This window comes from Moschus berezovskii, chromosome 6, assembly GCF_049115385.1.
Source record: "Moschus berezovskii isolate FMDL1 chromosome 6, NW_MosBer_1.0, whole genome shotgun sequence".
In the NCBI taxonomy this organism is placed as follows: Eukaryota; Metazoa; Chordata; class Mammalia; order Artiodactyla; family Moschidae; genus Moschus; species Moschus berezovskii.
Window position 1 is genome coordinate 20,576,724 of NC_142465.1, and position 19,000 is coordinate 20,595,723.

The following is a 19,000-nucleotide window of genomic DNA, read 5'->3' on the forward strand; positions in this document are numbered from 1 at the left end:
CTTGTGAGCAATCCATTGTAAGGAGAGCAGTCTCAGGTGTGCTGCATTTATTTTTCTCGGTTCAGGCAGTAAGAGATTTTAATCTCCACTGTACCCCAAATAACGAGAGACTGAATTCAGAGAAGCATTAAAATCTGTTTTTTGAAGTTATTAATTGTAGCTCTAGGAAGAATTTAAGTATAACTATATGAATTTATAGTGTTTACATTTCTTTGAATAGTGTTTTAGCAAAACATAGTGGAATTTTTCAAGGAAAAACAAAAATATTTAGCAGAAAAAATTTTTTAAAACAAGATTTAGATAAATTAATCAAGATGTGAGTTCACAGAGGAAATTAACTTTAATATTTAATACTGCACAAGTAAACAAAAGGGAAGATGAAGATAGGAAAATATCTAATGTACTGAAAAATCTGTATCATTGTATTTACATATGCATGCTCATTAGAATATATACATATATTTACTTGCACATACATAGAATATTTTACAAAGGACAGATATAATACTGGAAACAAACCTTGCAAAAGGAAGAAAGGGCTGGGATATGTAGTGATAGAGAAATCACTTGTCAATATATACAGTTTATTCTATTTAATTTTTTATCCTCCTCATATATTAATTTTCAAATAAAATTGTTTTCTTAAGCTCACTGGGAAAGAGAATTGTGATAATTCCTTCTGTATTTTCATAAAACCCTAGGGAAAGCTTTTTAATACTAGCTGGTATTGCTGCAAGAATAGATGAATAAAGAGAACTCATCAGCAAACCCCTAAACAGACAATATTAAATACATAAATTAAGGAAAGATGATACATATGAATTCAAATTGTGGTGTATGAGGATAAGTTAATAGAAGTTTGTATGTTCTTAGAAAAGTTTAAAGAATATCTTTGTCTCAACTAGCCATTTATTTCCTGCATGTGTGATAAATTGCTTCAGTCATGTCCAACTCTTTATAACCCTATGGACTGTAGACTGCCAGACTCCTCTGTCCATGGGATTTTCCAGGCAAGAATACTGGTGTGGGCTCCATGCCCTCCTCCAGGGAATCTTCCCAACCCAGTGATGGAACTTGTATCTCATATCTCCTGTATGAGAGAAAAACTGGCAGGCCAGTTCTTTACACTAGTGCCACCTGGGAAGCCCTAGGCCCCTCAGAAATGCATCCTTACTATCAAATTTTAAATAAAAGATGCATTGGGCTGTGCCTTAGATCAGTATTAAATAAAGACATGTATTTTTCTTCTCATTTCCTTTTTTTCCCTCAAATTTTCTTCTTCCCTAAGCAGAATCATCTCTCATACATGTTTCCCTGTAGATAGACTCTTAAGGACTTGTATTCCCAATTATTTCCTTGAATTTATGTGCACATGTGTAAACCTCAGAGGTGAAAATAACACAAGCTAAGGTTGGTGATCCATATTAAAACATTACACTCCCACCTTATAGAATAAACAGAGGTTCTGAAAATGATATTTTCCAACACTGGTGGGCTGCAGTGAAACAGAAGCACCATAATACATAATTAGTAGGAATAGAATAAGCTAATATTTCTAGAGATTTATATGGCAATCTAAATACAGAGATGTTCATCTCAGGATTAATAATAAGAATGCAAGAAATAAAGAATAAATTAATAAAACTATTGGGTTTCAAATACTCATGAGGGCATATGTTATAAACAATCAAAATAACAAAAAACAGAATGGGTAAGGTATATATTATATCACAACTATAATAGTGTTTTCTAGATTCCTTAATGCCACAGAAAATGATTAAATATCTAATGTTAATTTTGAAAAGCAAATATACATTTTTATATGAAATCTGATCCAATTTAATTGCAAAAGATAGTATACTGGTGTTTCGGAATAAGAAAAATTAGAAAGGAATGGTTATCATGTGGCAGTGATTTCCTTTTGTCCTTAGAATCATTTGTTTTATATGTACCTTTCTCTACGTTTAAAACTATAATAATGGCATTACTTTCAAAAGTTAATAAAATAATTAAAATGAAAGGAAAATTATTGTAGCACAAAATTATAGCTTATAAATTTGTAAGGAGTATAGCAATAAAATTGATGAGGATTGTTACATTTAGAGAAAATATTAAGAAAATTTGTGCTTCAGTTCAGTTCAGTCGCTCAGTTGTGTCCAACTCTTTGCGACCCCATGGATCACAGCACGCCAGGCCTCCCTGTCTATTACCAACTCCCGGAGTTCATTCAAACTCATGTCCATCGAGTCGGTGATGCCATCCAGCTGTCTCATTCTCTGCCATCCCCTTCTCCTCCCGCCCCCAATACCTCCCAGCATCAGAGTCTTTTGCAGTGAGTCAATAATTTCTATACACAATAGTGTCAGTAAATGCAAATTTTATTTATATAAAATACTTTCTCTAGTTTTTATCATGTTCATTCATTTAGACTTAGTGATTCTCAAAATAAAAGTTAAAAATAGAACTATTTAAATAAGTTAAAAATAGTATATCTTCAAATACTACCCACAAATAATAAAAAACTAAAAAAAAAAAAATCAAAGTAGTCTTAGTAAAATTATGCACGTTTAAGTGTTTTATATATTAAACTCATCCCTTGCAAATTAGGACTGCTGAATTATACCAGCAAACCTTCCTTCTTACAAAGGCTGGAAATATTTAGACACTCCTCAGTGTGATAATGGATTCTACTTTATAATCACCATTAATAGGATAGGATGTAAACATGAAAATTCTTCCTCATCTGTTAGTTAATCATTACAATCTTTTGATTTGCTTTGATGGTCACAATCTTTCCTTATAAAGGCTGAGGTCATCTCTAAATCTCAGTACTCATTAGTCAGTGATGGATAAAAAGTGATTACAGTAAGGTAAATTAAACTCAACATAATGCACTTACCTTATTCTAAAATGTCTTAACATATTTAGAAATTTTTATCTTCTTTTCCTCCTGTCCCAACCACTTGACTGTATTATGTGTTTTAAAACATAGATTGACATGTAGTGGGAAAGAGACAAAGAGAGAGAATCTCTGTCACTTCTCAGTGGTTAACAGAGGACAAACATCAGCAATAACAAGGAGTAAAAACATGTTTCATTGTGTTAGATACCTGGGATATTCAGTTTGATGGAAAACTTAGGAGCCACAATGTTTAGGCTCTTCCATTAAGAAGAGAAAATGATGACACTGAACTCTGAACTTGGACCTGACATCCTCATCATTGATTTATAGTAACGTCTGTGGATGGGAAGGTCACCGTGCTGAATAAGCTTCTAACGTAGCTCAGGGAGAAGGTCATTTGTGCACACAGTAACTTCTCATCATTTTAGGAGCATAGAGAATTTGGAAACCAGAGCTTGACATTTTCGGAGAATTATTACAGTGCTAAAGAGTTCAAAGTGTTTATTCTTGATACCTGGAAAATAAAGTGCTCTTGCTCTGAAGTTTTCAAACAAGATTGCTGTACTAAAGTTTAATCAACATTCCATCAAAACTACTCATGAAAAGGCTGAGGCTTAGATAACTTAATTTTAAAAGATTCTCATGCTTAGGCCTTTTGCAACAAAGGCAAATGAAAGTAGAATTTTATAAACAGACAGAACTTGTGGGGTTTTTTTTTTTTCTAAAAATTTTCTCTTCAGCATGGGAAACATAAAGTGTCCACTGTTCCATTCCAATGCCTTCATTATATTGGTGATAGACGGCTAATCTCAGGAGATCCTCAGCCTAGAGTTCTGCAAACACACACACACACACACACACACACACACACACACATTACATTAAAATTAAAACTAAGTTTTCTTTCCAGAGTATGAGCAGTCATTTGCAACAGCTTTTCTGGCTACAGATATCAGCATAAAATTCAGAAGGTAATGAAGAGACAAAGATAATAAACAGAAATACAGAAATGATGGGAAGAGCTGTACTTTTCCTCTTCTTTGTGTTTGTCCTGATGTGTCTCCTAAAACCATGGGATTGTTAATGAGACTTTTTTCTTTTTTCCTTCTATGCTGTTAAGTAATTTTTTTTCTGGTAAATTCCATGCTTTCTGGTTGACTACAGTCCACAGTATCTTCTTACTATTAGATATCATGTTTTATTCATGTGACAGTACATCTTCTAGGTTATACTCTGGATTGTACCATATGATTACATATAGAATAAATAAACATCGTTGTTTCTTCAGTATGTCACTGGGCACATTTACAAATGTGCTTGTAAGAAAATTGCTAGAAGGAGAAAGTCTGATTCAAAGAATGTAGACATTTTAAATTTTTATAAATGTTGTCAAGTTTTATTCCAAGTTGTGCTCTTTTCTTTTTAATGCTGTGAAATATTCCATAGTTTGTATGTATCACGTTTATTTATCCATTCACCAACTGAATGGCTTATTATTCTCGATTGCTCCCAAGTTTTGGCAATAATGAATAAAGCTTCTGTAAACATATGTGTACAAATTTGGGGGTGGACATAAGTTTGCAACTTGTTTATGTGAATAATAAGGACTAGGACTGCTGGACTATACGGTAAGAGTTTTGTAAAAAAAGGCTAAATTATCCTCCAAAGTGTCCATACTATTTTTCACTCCCATCAGCAATGAATGATATTTCCAATTGTTCAATATTCTTGTGTCTGGTGTTGCATTGTTCCAGATTTTGGTGATTCTAGGTCAAGAAGCAACAGTTAGAACTGGACATGGAACAATGGACTGGTTCAAAATTGGGAAAGGAGTACATCAAGGCTGTATGTTGTCACCCTGATTATTTAACTTATGTGTAGAGTACATCATGTGAAATGCCACGCTGGATGAAGAATAAGCTGAAATCAAGAGTGCAGGGAAAAATATCAATAACTTCAGATATGTATATGACACCACCATTATGGCAGAAAGTGAAGAGGAACTAAAGAGCCTCTTGATGAAAGTGAAAGAGGAGAGTGAAAAAGCTGGCTTAAAACTCAACATTTAAAGAACAAAAATCATGGCATCCAGACCCATCCCCTCATGTCAAATAGATGGGGAAACAATGGAAACAGTGAGACTTTATTTTATTGGGCTACAAAATCACTGTGGACAGTGACTGAAACCATGAAAGTAAAAGATGCTTGCTCCTTGGAAGAAAAGCTGTGACAAAACTAGAGAGTGTATTAAAAAGCCAAGACATTACTTTGCTGACAAACATCCATATAGGCAAAGCTATGGCTTTTCCAGAAGTCATGTATGGATGTGAGAGTTGGACAATAAAATAACATTGAGCACCGAAGAACTGATGCCTTCGAACTATGGTGCTGGAGAAGACTCTTGAGGGTCCCTTGGACAGCAAAGAGATCAAATCAGTCAATCCTAAAGAAAATCAACCCTGAATATTCACTGGAAGGACTGATGCTGAAGCTGAAGCTCCAATGCTTTGGCCACCTGATGTGAAGTGCCAATTCATTGGAAAAAGCCCTGATGCTGGGAAAGATTGAAGGCAGGAGGAAAAGGGGTGACAGAAGATGAGGTGGTTGGATGACATCACTGACTCAGTGGACATGAATTTGAGAAAATCCAGGAGACTGTGAAGGACAGGGAAGCCTGGTGTGCTTCAGTCCATGTGGTCACAGTCAGACATGACTTAGCGACTGAACAACAATAGATGTGGTTTGATATCTCATTGTTACTTAAATGGGTATTAATTTTCCCTTGATGCTATGTGATGTGGAGCATTTTTCATATGTTTATTTATGTTTCTATTTTCAATGAAGATTTGCTGGGCAAGCAAACGACAGTGTAAGCAATACCTAGTCTAGGGAGGTGATGTACTTAAACTAATGTGCCTTTCTATCTAAAATCAGCATACAGCATTCTTCTTGCCCACTCTACTTATACAGCCTACAAGAGTTTTTGTTTTTGTTTTTTTTCACATAGAACTTGCACACTTCTTGGTGCATGTTATTCCTCTAGAGATTGATCTTTTTAAGTTGTTATTTTAAAAGAGCTCTTTTCTTTATATATGTATGTATATATATAAAGCTATGTTTTATATATGTATAAAATATTGGTTGTTGTTGTTCACTCACTCAGTCGTGTCTGACTCTTTGCGATCCCATGGACTACAGCACACTAGACTTCCCTGACCTTCACTATCTCCTGAAGTTTGCTCAAACTCATGTACATTGAATCAATGACGCCATTCAACCATGTCATTCTGTGTCACCCCTTCTCCTCCTCCCTTTAATCTTGGTACACATACTCAAACATAAATATATAGGTGTCTGTTTATATATATATATATATATAATATATATATACAGACATATATAATTAATAGTATATAGATTTTAGCATAATCAGTCAAAAACTTAAGAAATTTTTTTTTGTTATTCTTTTCCAATTTGGATTAAACATGCTTCTAGTGTCAACTCTGGCACTTTCTAATAAAACATTTGATACAGAAAACCTGGTTTTAAAAGTAAGCTTGTCTGACTGAATTCACAGCACTATAGTTCACTAAGTGCATGACCTTGGGCAGGTATTGAACCTTCTCTGTGATTCAGTTTCCTCATAGATAAGAATGTATGTTAATAATATCTACCTACTGAGAGAGTCGTTAGGAAAGGGGATAGTCGTGAAGATTAATTCTCAAAAAACTAATATACAATAAGTATCAAATGATTTTTATTTTTCTTATTAGTAATACTAATACTTTGTCTCACTTTCCTAAAACTTTGTCATTTTCAGGTTTTCATGAAAAAGATAAAATGTATAATTAGAGCGATTATAAAAACATTAAAACATTCCAAATAATTATAGGTGAATGCAATCATTGCTGAAAGGGAATAATGTACAAGTTCAGTTGAAAGCCAAATAAGGGATTAGTTCACTTTTTGGAGGTTCAGGAAACAATAGATAAAACATGTGACATTTGAATGACCAGTTAAAAAAAGGTAGATTTAAGCAAAATAGGTCAAGTTGGAAGTTTTCTGACTTGTTTCTTCTCTTCAGCTTAAAGCAAAAGTGCAGTTTTCTGAAAAATCTGTAAAAGGTAATTAAGATGATACAATAGGAGTCTCCCACTTGATAATGGACATGAAATTCTTCAAGTTTTCTAATCTTCTCTACTTAAAATATACAATAGATGTGCTTGAGATTTAAATGATGGAATTTAAATTTTCAAATACTTTACAAATAGTACGTCAGAATTATCTACTCTGTTTAAAAGTGCTTATAATGGGAACTCGCACCAAATGAAAAAGAAAAAATAGAAAACTGCTTCATCAAGGTCTCTAGGTTAAGCACTAGAACAAACTGAGAGGTATTCATGTTGAAATTGTGTTGAAAAGACCACATTTCATGCTACTAATGGCTGAGTGAAAAATAAGACAAAACAAACTGACTCCGCGTGACAATTTCCTTCTGCTTGGAACAGTTCTCATACCTGTCCTTCAGAGTGTCAGCCTGACCAAAAACAATGCAACTATTGCTGGGCTTGGGCCAAAAATTTACGGGATGTCTTAAAATGTTTTATTTGTTGGTTTAATAATCTCAAGGCTATATTCCAAGAATAGGAACCCCCCCAGAGAAGTGTCAGCCAGGCTATGAGAGACTATTTCCACTCTGTGGAAAATATTATTTCAAAAGGCCTTTATAAAAAGGGAAATAAAAACAAAGTAAAAAGGCAACATGGGAGGGGAAAAGGGATATTAGAAAACTTTTTCTTTGAAAGTATCAATTGAAATAGAAAAAAGGTAGTATCTCTACTGTGCTTTTCATATCTGTAAAACATTACTATTTTTCATATCTATGATACATGTCACAATCAAACAAAAAGAAAAATAAAAATCTTGGACTTTTTAGAATCCTGAAAGTTAAAAAACTAAATGAAAATCTATCTAGCTTATGAAAGGACATTTTTATTAAATAGCTATACAGTGGATATCACAGACATTTCAGAAATTCTCATGGTATTACTTTTTACTAATTTAATAAAAATATTTAATGTCAGCAAAGGTATTCACCAACAGAATCCATTATTGATTGAGACACATAATATACGAAATCCTTCAAACCATGTAGAGCATTAAAAAAAAAAAAAAAAATTATCAACCTAGAGCCAGACATCCTGCAATGTGAAATCAAGTGGGCCACGGGAAGCATCACTATGAACAAAGCTAGAGAAGGTGATGGAATTCCAGCTCAGCTATTTGAAATCCTAAAAGGTGATGCTGTTTTTGAAGTGCTGCACTTAATATGTCAGCAAGTTTGGAAAACTCAGCAGTGGCCACAGGACTGGAAAAAGTCATTTTTCATCCCATTCCCAAAGAAAGGCAATGCCAATGAATGTTCACACTACCTTACAATTGTGCTCATTTGATATGTGTGTGTGGAAATGCTCAATTTGAGTTTACTGCTAGGCTTTAGCAGTATGTGAACTGAGAACTTCCAGATGTACAAGCTGGAATTAAAATAAGCAGAGGAACAAGAGATTAAATTGTCAACTTCTGTTGGATCTTGAAGAAATTCCAGAAAAGTATCTGCTTCACCGACTACACTAAAGTCTTTCACTGTGTGAATGAAAAAAAAAACCTGTGGCAAATTCTTAAAGAGATGGGAATGTCAGACCATCTTACATGTAAAACCTGTATCAAACATGAAGGCTGTCACCCTGCTTATTTAACTTAATATGCAGAGATGTGAAATGCCAGATTGGATGAATCGCAAGCTGGAATCAAAATTGTCTGGAGAAATATTTACAACCTCATATATGCAGATGATACCACTTTAAAGTCAGAAAGTGAAGAAGAACTAAAGAGCCTCTTAATGAGGGTGAAGGAGGAGAGTGAGAAAGCTGACTTAAAACACAACATTTGAAACCCTCAGATCATGACAATCAGTTCGATAACTTCATGGCAAATAAATGAATAAAAAGTGGAAACAGTGACCAATTTTTATTTTCTTGGGCTCTAAAGTCACTGTGGATGGTGACTGCAGTCATGAAAGTAAAAGATGCTTGCTCCTTGGAAGAAAAGCTATGACAAACCTAGACAGCATATTAAAAAGCAGAGACATCACTTTTCCAACAAAGGTCCATATAGTCAGAACTTTGGTTTTTCCAGTAGTCATGAATGGATGTGAGAGTTGAACCATAAAGAAGAGTGAGAGCTGAAGAACTGATGCTTTTGAAATGTGGTGTTGGAGAAGACTGTTGAGAGTCCTCTGGAATGGAAAGAGATAAAACCAGTCAATCCTAAAGGGAATCAGCCCTGAATATTCTTTGGAAGGACTGATGCTGAAGCTCCAATACTTTGGCCACCTGATGGGAAGTATTAACTCACTGGATAGACCCTGATGCTGGGAAAAATTGAGGGCAGGAGGAGAAGGGAGTGACAGAGGATAAGATGGTTGGATGGCATCATTGACTCAATAGACATGAGTTTGGGCAAACTCCAGGAGATAGTGAAGGACTAGGGAAGACTGGTGTGCTGCAGTCCATGGGGTCATGAACAGCTGGACCTGTCTTAGCAACTGAATAACAACAAAAGACGGCAGAGAAGATTAGCGGGGCTAATTTTCAAATCCACCACTACCATCAAAAAATTTTAGGATGGACTCAAGCTTGAGGGTTCTGTTCATGTCATTAAACATGGTTGTATACACATAAAGATCAAAATTTATTCAGCTTAATTTTCTATTAAATTTTAATTGCATAAGTAACATGTATCATTTTAAATAAAAACAATAACAATTTTACAATAATAAAACAGCAATTAGATGGACTCAGATATTTTCATATCTTCAGTTCAGTCGCTCAGTTGTGTCCAACTCTTTGCCACCCATGAATCACAGCACGCCAGGCCTCCCTATCCATCACCAACTCCCGGAGTTCACTCAAACTCATGTCCATTGAGTCGGTGATGCCATCCAGCCATCTCATTCTCGGTCGTCCCCTTCTCCTCCCGCCCCCAATCCTTCCCAGCATCAGAGTCTTTTCCAGTGAGTCAACTCGTCACATGAGGTGGCCAAAGTATTGCAGTTTCAGCTTTAGCATCAGTCCTTCCAATGAACACTCAGGACTGATCTCCTTTAGAATGGACTGGTTGGATCTCCTTGCAGTACAAGGGATTCTCAAGAGTCTTCTCCAGCACCAGAGTTCAAAAGCATCAATTCTTCGGTGATCAGCTTTCTTCACAGTCCAAATGATGGTAAATGCAGGGTTATGGAAATTCATATTCATCATGGATTTTGTATCTTGGAAATTGGTATATTTATCTTTGTTTATTAAATATAAAACACTTCAGTGGGTATATAAAATAAATTGATTTGATAAATTCTTATCAATGAAACAATTTTCATAATCATTGATTATTATGGTAAAATGTTTTCTATGAATTTCTCGTTCACTATTATAATTTTCTCATGCCACCAGCCACATATAGGCAAATGTCCTTGGGCATCTCTGTAGTGTTCTATCATAGAGGGTAGATAGCTCAAACTTATTACTTTAATGTCATATTTACTTAAAAATACCAATAAAATAGTAATTATTATTTCTAAGCATGCCAAAATATACTATTCCTCAATTATTATTAACATACTGGACCATACCCAGAGAAGATAAAACTTCCTTTTCTTTCTCATAAGTTCTTATCTATGGCATGGCAGTGGGAAGTTTTAGTCAAATGTAAAATGTTTGATTCCTTACAATATTTCTAGCCATATATTTCTTTATAATTATTTAAACAAAAATTTTGTATTTTATTCCTCCCATTCATTTAGAAAATGTATGAAATTATCAGAGACTTCTATACCCTTGTGATGTTGGAGATAAGGGGTACCCTTTGGTAGACTATGTATTCTCTCTTCTACACGTGACTTTTGTCTTCTTTTGAATGTCAGAAGTGGTTATTAATTCTTCATTTCTCTTTGCTTTCATGCTCCAATGAATTTTATCCCTTCAAGCAAATAGGTTGTGTCTATATAGTAAATAAGTATATGGAGATGCACATTATTTTCAAATTTTGCATGTACATTGTTTTATACATTTTAATGGGGCTTTCATCTCATTATTTAATGTGGGTCTACTATCAGTATGCAAAAGTAGCAGTAATACAAAGGAACTGAACGAAAGGTAAATGAATGTTATCCAAGCATCTATTACGTGATACTGGTGTTTTCACATCAAGAGCTAAAGAAGAAATACATCAAAAGAGCAAAATAAAAGATTTGGGCAAATTTACATAGTCTTATGGCTAAAACAATAAAGAATACTCATAATTTAATAGAGGCCTCTCAATAAATTACATACTGATAGTGGTGAGAAATAAAGAACAGCATTATGAACAAAATAAACACATTTATTATAATAGATTTATAATATCTAAGAATGCATTGCCTCAAATATATCTTTATTCCCTTAGGGATATTAATCTCAAATTATGCAAATTTCAAGGTATGTAATGAATGTTCCAGGATTTATTCATTTCACAAACTGTTAATATTGAACACTTAATATGCAATGCTTAAAGATAAGAGGTTTTAAAAGAAAATAATATATCTGTAGATATGCATCTCAGTCAAGAACTTTAAATCAAGACATATTGAATGTGTTTTAAAGTAAAAATTAATCAGAAACATTTTAATTGAAAATGGACTTTTCTCAAGCATTGAAAATTTCAATTTAAAAATTAAGAACTGGAAAAGAGGGCTTCCCTAGTGACTCAGTGGTAAAGAATCTGCTGCCAGGGAGGCGGTCCTAAGATGGCAGAGGAATAGGACAGGGAGACCACTCTCCCCAACAAATTCATTGAAAGAACATTTGAACGCCAAGCAAATTCCACAAAAAACTTCTGAATGCTGGAAGAGGACATCAGGCACCCAGAAAGGCAGCCCATTGTCTTCAAAAGTAGGTAGGACAAAATATAAAAGATAAAAAAGGAGACACAGAGGTAGGGACAGAGATCCGTCCTGGGAAGGGAGTCTTAAAAAAGAGAGAAGTTTCCAAACACCAGGAAACAGTCTCTCTGGTGCGTCTGTGGCAAGCCTTGGAATCTCAGAGGGCAAAATAACTGGGAGGAAAAATAAATAATTAAAACTCACAGATTATGTGCCTAATAGCAACTCCCAGCGAAGCAGCAGCCCAGATGCTTGCATCCCCCACTAGCAAGTGGGGGCTTGATAGGGAGGTATGGGTTACATTGCTTAGGGTAAGGACTGGCCCTGAATGCCCCATGGGCAATCTGAGGGAACTAGCTTAAGACAGCAACCCAGACTGTGGGATAGGTATCCCGCGAAAAGCCCTAACCTAAGACACCGCCAGGCCCGCTCACAGAACAAAGGACTGAGCAGAGCCAGCTGGCTCTGGACTGGCCCATCCGCCGCCGGAGACAGGCAGGCAAGGGCAGCCAGAGCTGAAAGGGGACAATCATGGCCCCAGAGAGACATCCTATACCAAACTGCAAGCAGACTTCGTTGCTAACCAAGACTTCTTGGGATTCTGGGTGGTCAACATCTGCTGGGAGGGTCACAGCCAGAGATCAGCTCCCCAGAAGAGACACATGACACAGCTGAGAAGGCGCACCCCTTGTACACCCAGAAAACCGAGAGGCTGGGACGGGGGAGGCGATAAGTTGCAGGCTTCAACTGGGGGCAACAGCGCTCGCCAAGCACCTGGTCACAAGCTGATCAGACCTGGGATGGGCACAAAATGCAGGCCCAACCAAGTCCTCACCTTTGTGGAGTACCCGAGAACCTGGACCTGAGCAGCTTAGACCCTGGGAGTGCATGCAACCCAGGACCAGCATCAGACAGTTCCCAGCAGAGCAACCTAGAGCCTGAGCAGAGTAGACTGGGACAGCACACATGCCGTGAGCAGGTGCAAACCCAGTGTGGCTGAATCACTGTTAGCACATGCCAGTGATATTTGTTTGCAGTGTTCCTCCCTCCCCACAGAACGACTGAACAAGCGAGCCTAAAAGAAGTGACCACCACCGCCCCCTTGTGTCAGGGAGGATATTAGACACTGAAGAGACCAGCAAACAGAAGAAACTAAAACAAACAGAGGGAACCGCTTTGGAAGTGACAGGTGCAATAGATTAAAACCCTGTAGTTAGCACCGACTACATAGGAAGGGGCCTATAGACCTTGAGAAGTACAAGATGGACCAAGGAACTATCTGAAAATGAACTGACCCCACACTGTCTGCAAGAGTTCCAGAGAAAGTCCTCAATATATTTTTACTATTATAATTTTATAAATTAGAAAAAAAAAATTTAAGTCCCCTATTACTCCTTTAATTTTCATTTTTAAAACCTACTATTACCTTGCAAAAAAAAAAGACCCCATTTTTAAAACAAGCTTCATATATATATATATATATATATATATATATATATATATATATGGTGGTGGGTGGGTTAGTCACTAAGTCGTACCCGACTCTTGCGACCCCATGGACTGTACCCTGCCAGGTTCCTCCATCCATGGGGTTCTCCAGGAAAGAATACTGGAGTGGGTTGCCATTTCCTTCTCCAGGGGATCTTCCTGACCCAGGAATCGAACCCAGGTCTCCTGCATTGCAGGCAGACGCTTTACCAACTGAGCTGTGAGGGAAGCCCATATATATATATATATATATAGTGACTTTTTTTTAATATTGTATTTTTTGAGAATCTAATCTCTACTCTAAATTTTTAATCTTTGCTTTTTGGTATTTGTTATCAACTTTGTACCTTTAAGAACCAAATCTTCAGTACCCATTTTTACTTGGGAGTGAGATCACTGACCTGATTGCTCTATTCCCCTTTTACTCTCCTTTTTCTCCACCAGGTCGCCTCTATCTCCCCTCTCCCCCTTCTTTTCTGTACCCAACTCACTGAATCTCTTTGTGTGTTCTTGGCTATGTAGAACACTTAGGGAACTGATTACTGGCTGGAGCTTTCTCTCTCCTTTTGATTCCCCCTCTTCTCCTCCTGGCCACCTCTATCTGTCTGCTCCCCCTTCTCCTCTTTGTGTAACTCCGTGAACCTCTCTGGGTGTTCCAGACTGTGGAGAGCACATAGGGAAGTGATTACTGGCTAGCTTTCTCTCTCCCCTTTTGATTGCCCCTCTTCTCCTGGCCCCCTCGATCTCCCTCCTCCCTCTTTTTGTCTCCGTGTAACTCTGTGTACCTCTCCGGGTGTCCCTCACTGTGGAGAAACTTTTCATCATCAACCTAGATGTTTTATCATCAGTGCTGTATAGATGGAGAAGTATTAAGGCTACTGTAAGAATAAGGCTGAAAACCAGAGGCAGGAAGCTTAAGTCCAAATCCTGAAAACTCCTGAATACAGGGAACATTAAAAGACAGAAGCTCATCAAATGCCTCCATACCTACACTAAGACCAAGCACCACCCAAGGGTCAGCAAGTTCCAGAGCAAGACATACCACACAAATTCTTCAGCAACACAGGAACATAGCCCTGAGCTTCAATATACAGACTGCCCAAAGTCACACCAAACCCATTGACATCTCAAAACTCATTACTGGACACTTCAGTGCACTGCAGAGAGAAGAAATCCAGCTCCACCCACCAGAACACCAACACAAGCTTCCCTAACCAGGAAACCTTGACAAGCCACCCGTCCAACCCCACCCACAGCGAGGAACCTCCACAATAAACAGGAACCACAAACTGCCAGAATACAGGAAGGCCACCCCAAACACAGCAATATAAACAAGATGAAAAGGTAGAGAAATACCTCGCAGGTAAAGGAACAGGATAAATGTCCACCAAACCAAACAAAAGAGGAAGAGATAGGGAATCTACCTGATAAAGAATTCTGAATAATGATAGTGAAAATGATCCAAAGCCTTGAAAACAAATTGGAGTTACAGATATATAGCCTGGAGACAAGGATCTAGAAGATGCAAGAAAGGTTTAACAAGGACCAGGAAGAAATAAAAAAAGAGTCAATATATAATGAATAATGCAATAAATGAGATAAAAAACACTCTGGAGGGAACCAACAGTAGAATAACAGAGGCAGAAGATAGGCTAAGTGAGGTAAAATATAGAATGGTTCAAATAAATGAAACAGAGAGGAAAAAAGAAAAAAGAATTTAAAGAAATGAAGACAACGTCAGATACCTCTGGGAAAATGTTAAATGCCCCAACATTTGAATCATAGGAGTCCCAGAAGAAGAAGACAACAAGAAATACCATGAGAAAATACTTGAGGAGATAATATATGAAAACATCCCTAAAATGGAAAAGGAAATAATCACCCAAGTCCAAGAAACCCTGACAGTCCCAAACAGGGTAAACCCAAGAAGAAACACCCCAAGACACATATTAATCAAATTAACAAAGATCAAACACAAAGAACAAATATTAAAAGCAGCAAGGGAAAAACAAAAAATAACACACAAGGGGATCCCCATAAGGATAACAGCTGATCTTTCATAGAAACTCTTCAGGCCAGAAGAGAATGGCAGGACATACTTAAAGTGATGAAAGAAAATAAGCTATAGCCCATATTACTGTACCCAGCAAGGATCTCATTCAAATATGAAGGAGAAATCAAAAGCTTTAGGGATAAGCAAAAGCTGAGAGAATTCAGCATCACCAAACCAGCTCTCCAACAAATGCTATAAGATCTTCTCTAGACAGGAAACAAAGAAAGGGTGTATAAACTCGAACCCAAAACAATAAAGTAAATGGCAACGGGATCATACTTATCAATAATTACCTCAAATGTAAATGGGTCGAATGCCCCAACTGGAAGACAAAGACTGGCTGAATGGATACAAAACAAGACCCCTATATATGTTGTCTACAAGAGACCCACCTCGAAACGAGGGACACATACAGACTGAAAGCGAAGGGCTGGAAAAAGATATTCCACGCAAATAGAGACCAAAAGAAAGCAGGAGTAGCGGTATTCATATCAGATAAAATAGACTTTAAAACAAAGGCTGTGAAGAGACAAAGATGGACACTACATAATGATCAATGGATCAATCCAAGAAGAAGATATAACAATCATAAATACACATGCACCCAACATAGGAGCACCACAATATGTAAGACAAATGCTAACAAATATGAAAGGAGAAATTAACAATAACACAATAATAGTGGGAGACTTTAATACCCCACTCACACCTATGGATAGATCAATTAAACAGAAAATTAACAAGGAAACACAAACATTAAATGATACAATAGACCCGTTGGACCTAATTGATATCTATACGACATTTCACCCAAAAATAATGAATTTCACCTTCTTCACAAGTGCACACGAAACCTTCTCCAGGATAGATCACATCCTGGGCCATAAATCTAGCCTTGGTATATTCAAAAAAATTGAAATCATTCCAAGCACCTTTTCTGACCACAATGCAATAAAATTAGACCACAATTACAGGAGAAAAACTAATAAAAATTCCAACATATGGAGGCTGAAAAATATGCTGCTGAATAACCAACAAATCACAGAAGAAATCAAAAAAGAAAATATGCATAGAAATAAATGAAAATGAAAACACAAAACCTAAAACCTCTGGGACACTGTAAAATCAGTGCTAAGGGGAAGGTTCATACCAATAGAGGCACACCTCAAGAAACAAGAAAAAATTCAATTAAATAACCCAACTCTACACCTAAAGCAACTAGAAAAAGAAGAAATGAAGAGCCCCAAGGTGAGTAGAAGGAAAGAAATTTTAAAAATTAGGGCAGAAATAAATGCAAAAGAAACAAAAGAGACCATAGCAAAAATCAACAAAGCCAAAAGCTGGTTCTTTGAGAAGATAAATAAAATAGACAAACCATTAGCCAGACCCATCAAGAAACAAAGGGAGAAAAATCAAATTACAAAATTAGAAATGAAAATGGAGAGATCACAACAGACAACATAGAAATACAAATGATCATAAGAGATTACTATCAGCAACTATATGCCAATAAAATGGACAACTTGGAAGAAATGGACAAATTCTTAGAAAAGTACAACTTTCCAAAACTGAAACAAGAAGAAATAGCAAATCTCAATTGACCCATCACAAGCACGTAAATTGAAACTGTAATCAGAAATCTTCCAGCAAATAAAACCCCAGGACCAGACGTCTTCAGAGCTGAATTCCACCAAAAATTTATAGAAGAGTTAACACCTATCCTGAATGGTCTAGTGGTTTTCCCTACTTTCTTCAATTTAAGTCTGAATTTGTCAATAGAAAGTTCATGATCTGAGCCACAGTCAGCTCCTGGTCTTGTTTTTGCTAACTGTATAGAGCTTCTCCATCTTTGGCTACAAAGAATATAATCAATCTGATTTTGATGTTGACCATCTGGTGATGTCCATGTGTAGAGTCTTCTCTTGTGTTGTTGAAAGAGAGTGTTTGCTATGACCAGTGTGTTCTCTTGGCAAAACTCTATTAGCTTTTGCCCTGCTTCATTCCATGCTCCAAGGCCAAATTTGCCTGTTACTCCAGTTGCTTCTTGACTTCCTACTTTTGCATTCCAGTCCCCTATAAAGAAAAGGATATCTTTTGGGGGTGTTAGTTCTAAAAGGCCTTGTAGGTCTTCATAGAACCATTCAATTTCGGCCTCTTCAGCATTACTGGTTGGGGCATAGGCTTGGATTACTGTAACATTGAATGGTTTGCCTTGGAAAGGAGTAGAGATCATTCTGTGGTTTTTGAGACGGTATCCAAGTCTGCATTTCGGACTCTTTTGTTGACCATGATGGCTACTCCATTTCTTCTAAGGGATTCCTTTTTTTTTTTGTTTGTTTGTTTGTTTTTTGGGGGGAGTGGTTAAAGTGCATTTATTTTCTTCTATATGAGTTTCTTTTTTACAAAAAAAAAAAGGAAAAGGAGAAAAAGCCTCCTGCCTTCCAGCACCCGATGTCCACTGGGCTTGCTAAGAGAGGGTAAAGCCAAGGCCGGTGCCCTAGGAGAGGGTATAGGAGTAGAAGGCAATGGCATTGGCACTGTAGTCCATGGGGAGGAGGTGCCCGATGTGCCTGGCCCCAAGGCTGGCTGCACCCAGGGCGGAGGAATGTCTGGCCAGCATCCCCGGCCTTCCTGAAGATGTAACGGGAAAGGGGGTCTCCCTGCTGAGCGCCTGGGGAAGGAGCAGGAAACGCAGCGGGTGAGTTCTGAGGGAGCTGCCGTCTTGTTCTCTCTCTGCGGCAGGGCGGCCACTGGGGGAGGGCCGAAGGCTAGCAGAGGGCTCAGTCAGGAGTTGAGGCTCGCCTGCTTCTGCAACTTTCCGGCAAAACCCAGCAAACCTGCATTTATCAAAGTCCCTATACAGGTGGGTGAGGATTCCTAGCCGATCTGGCACCTGGAAATAGTTGAACATGGCCTGTTTGACATAGCCAATGTCGTGAGGAGCCGCCTCTAGGTTGTCGATGGAGTCAAACACTATTTTCACTGCTTGGTGTGCAATCCAGTAGGCTGAGCCCTCATCTCCCATCATGTGGCCCCAGCCGCCACAGCCACTCTCAGAGCCGTCGGGGTTGATGAGCCTGCAGTTGGAGCCTGTCCCAGAGATGAGCACGATCCCACCATCCGGCGTAGCTGTGGCGATGGAGCCGGCGGCATCGGTGGTGATTAAGTAGCTTTCACTCAGGTAGGGAAATCGGTCCCTCAGCTCCTCCATCAGCATCCTCACCGCGTCCTCCTGATCCCCACCGCTCAGGGATAGGCCCAAGCTTCGGAGAGGAACCAGAGGATCCACCCCTGCTTTCCGTTTGGCCCTGTTCCTAAGGGATTCCTGCTCACAGTAGTAGACATAATGGTCATCTGAGTTAAATTCACCCATTCCAGTCCATTTTAGTTCACTGATTCCTAGAATGTTGACGTTCACTCTTGTCATCTCCTGTTTGACCACTTCCAATTTGCCTTGATTCATGGACCTAACATTCCAGATTCCTATGCAATGTTGCTCTTTACAGCATTGGACCTTGCTTCTGTCACCAGTTCCATCCACAACTGATATTGCTTTTGCTTTGGCTCTATCCCTTCATTCTTTCTG

The 19,000-nt window shown here is 37.7% G+C and overlaps 1 protein-coding gene across 1 annotated transcript in view; it reads right to left on the reverse strand.

Annotated features, from left to right (window-relative positions):
* LOC129535598 (uncharacterized) overlaps window positions 1-18,787 on the reverse strand; it is a 164,540-nt gene extending 145,753 nt beyond the window's left edge. The window contains exons 1-4 of the mRNA XM_088836796.1: window positions 18,221-18,787; window positions 18,007-18,164; window positions 17,853-17,911; window positions 12,308-12,388 (exon numbers count right to left, since the gene is read on the reverse strand). Coding sequence (XP_088692922.1) covers window positions 12,308-12,388; window positions 17,853-17,911; window positions 18,007-18,164; window positions 18,221-18,787 — 865 coding nt within the window. The remainder of the gene's footprint in view (window positions 1-12,307; window positions 12,389-17,852; window positions 17,912-18,006; window positions 18,165-18,220) is intronic.
* Window positions 18,788-19,000: the final 213 nt, after the last annotated feature.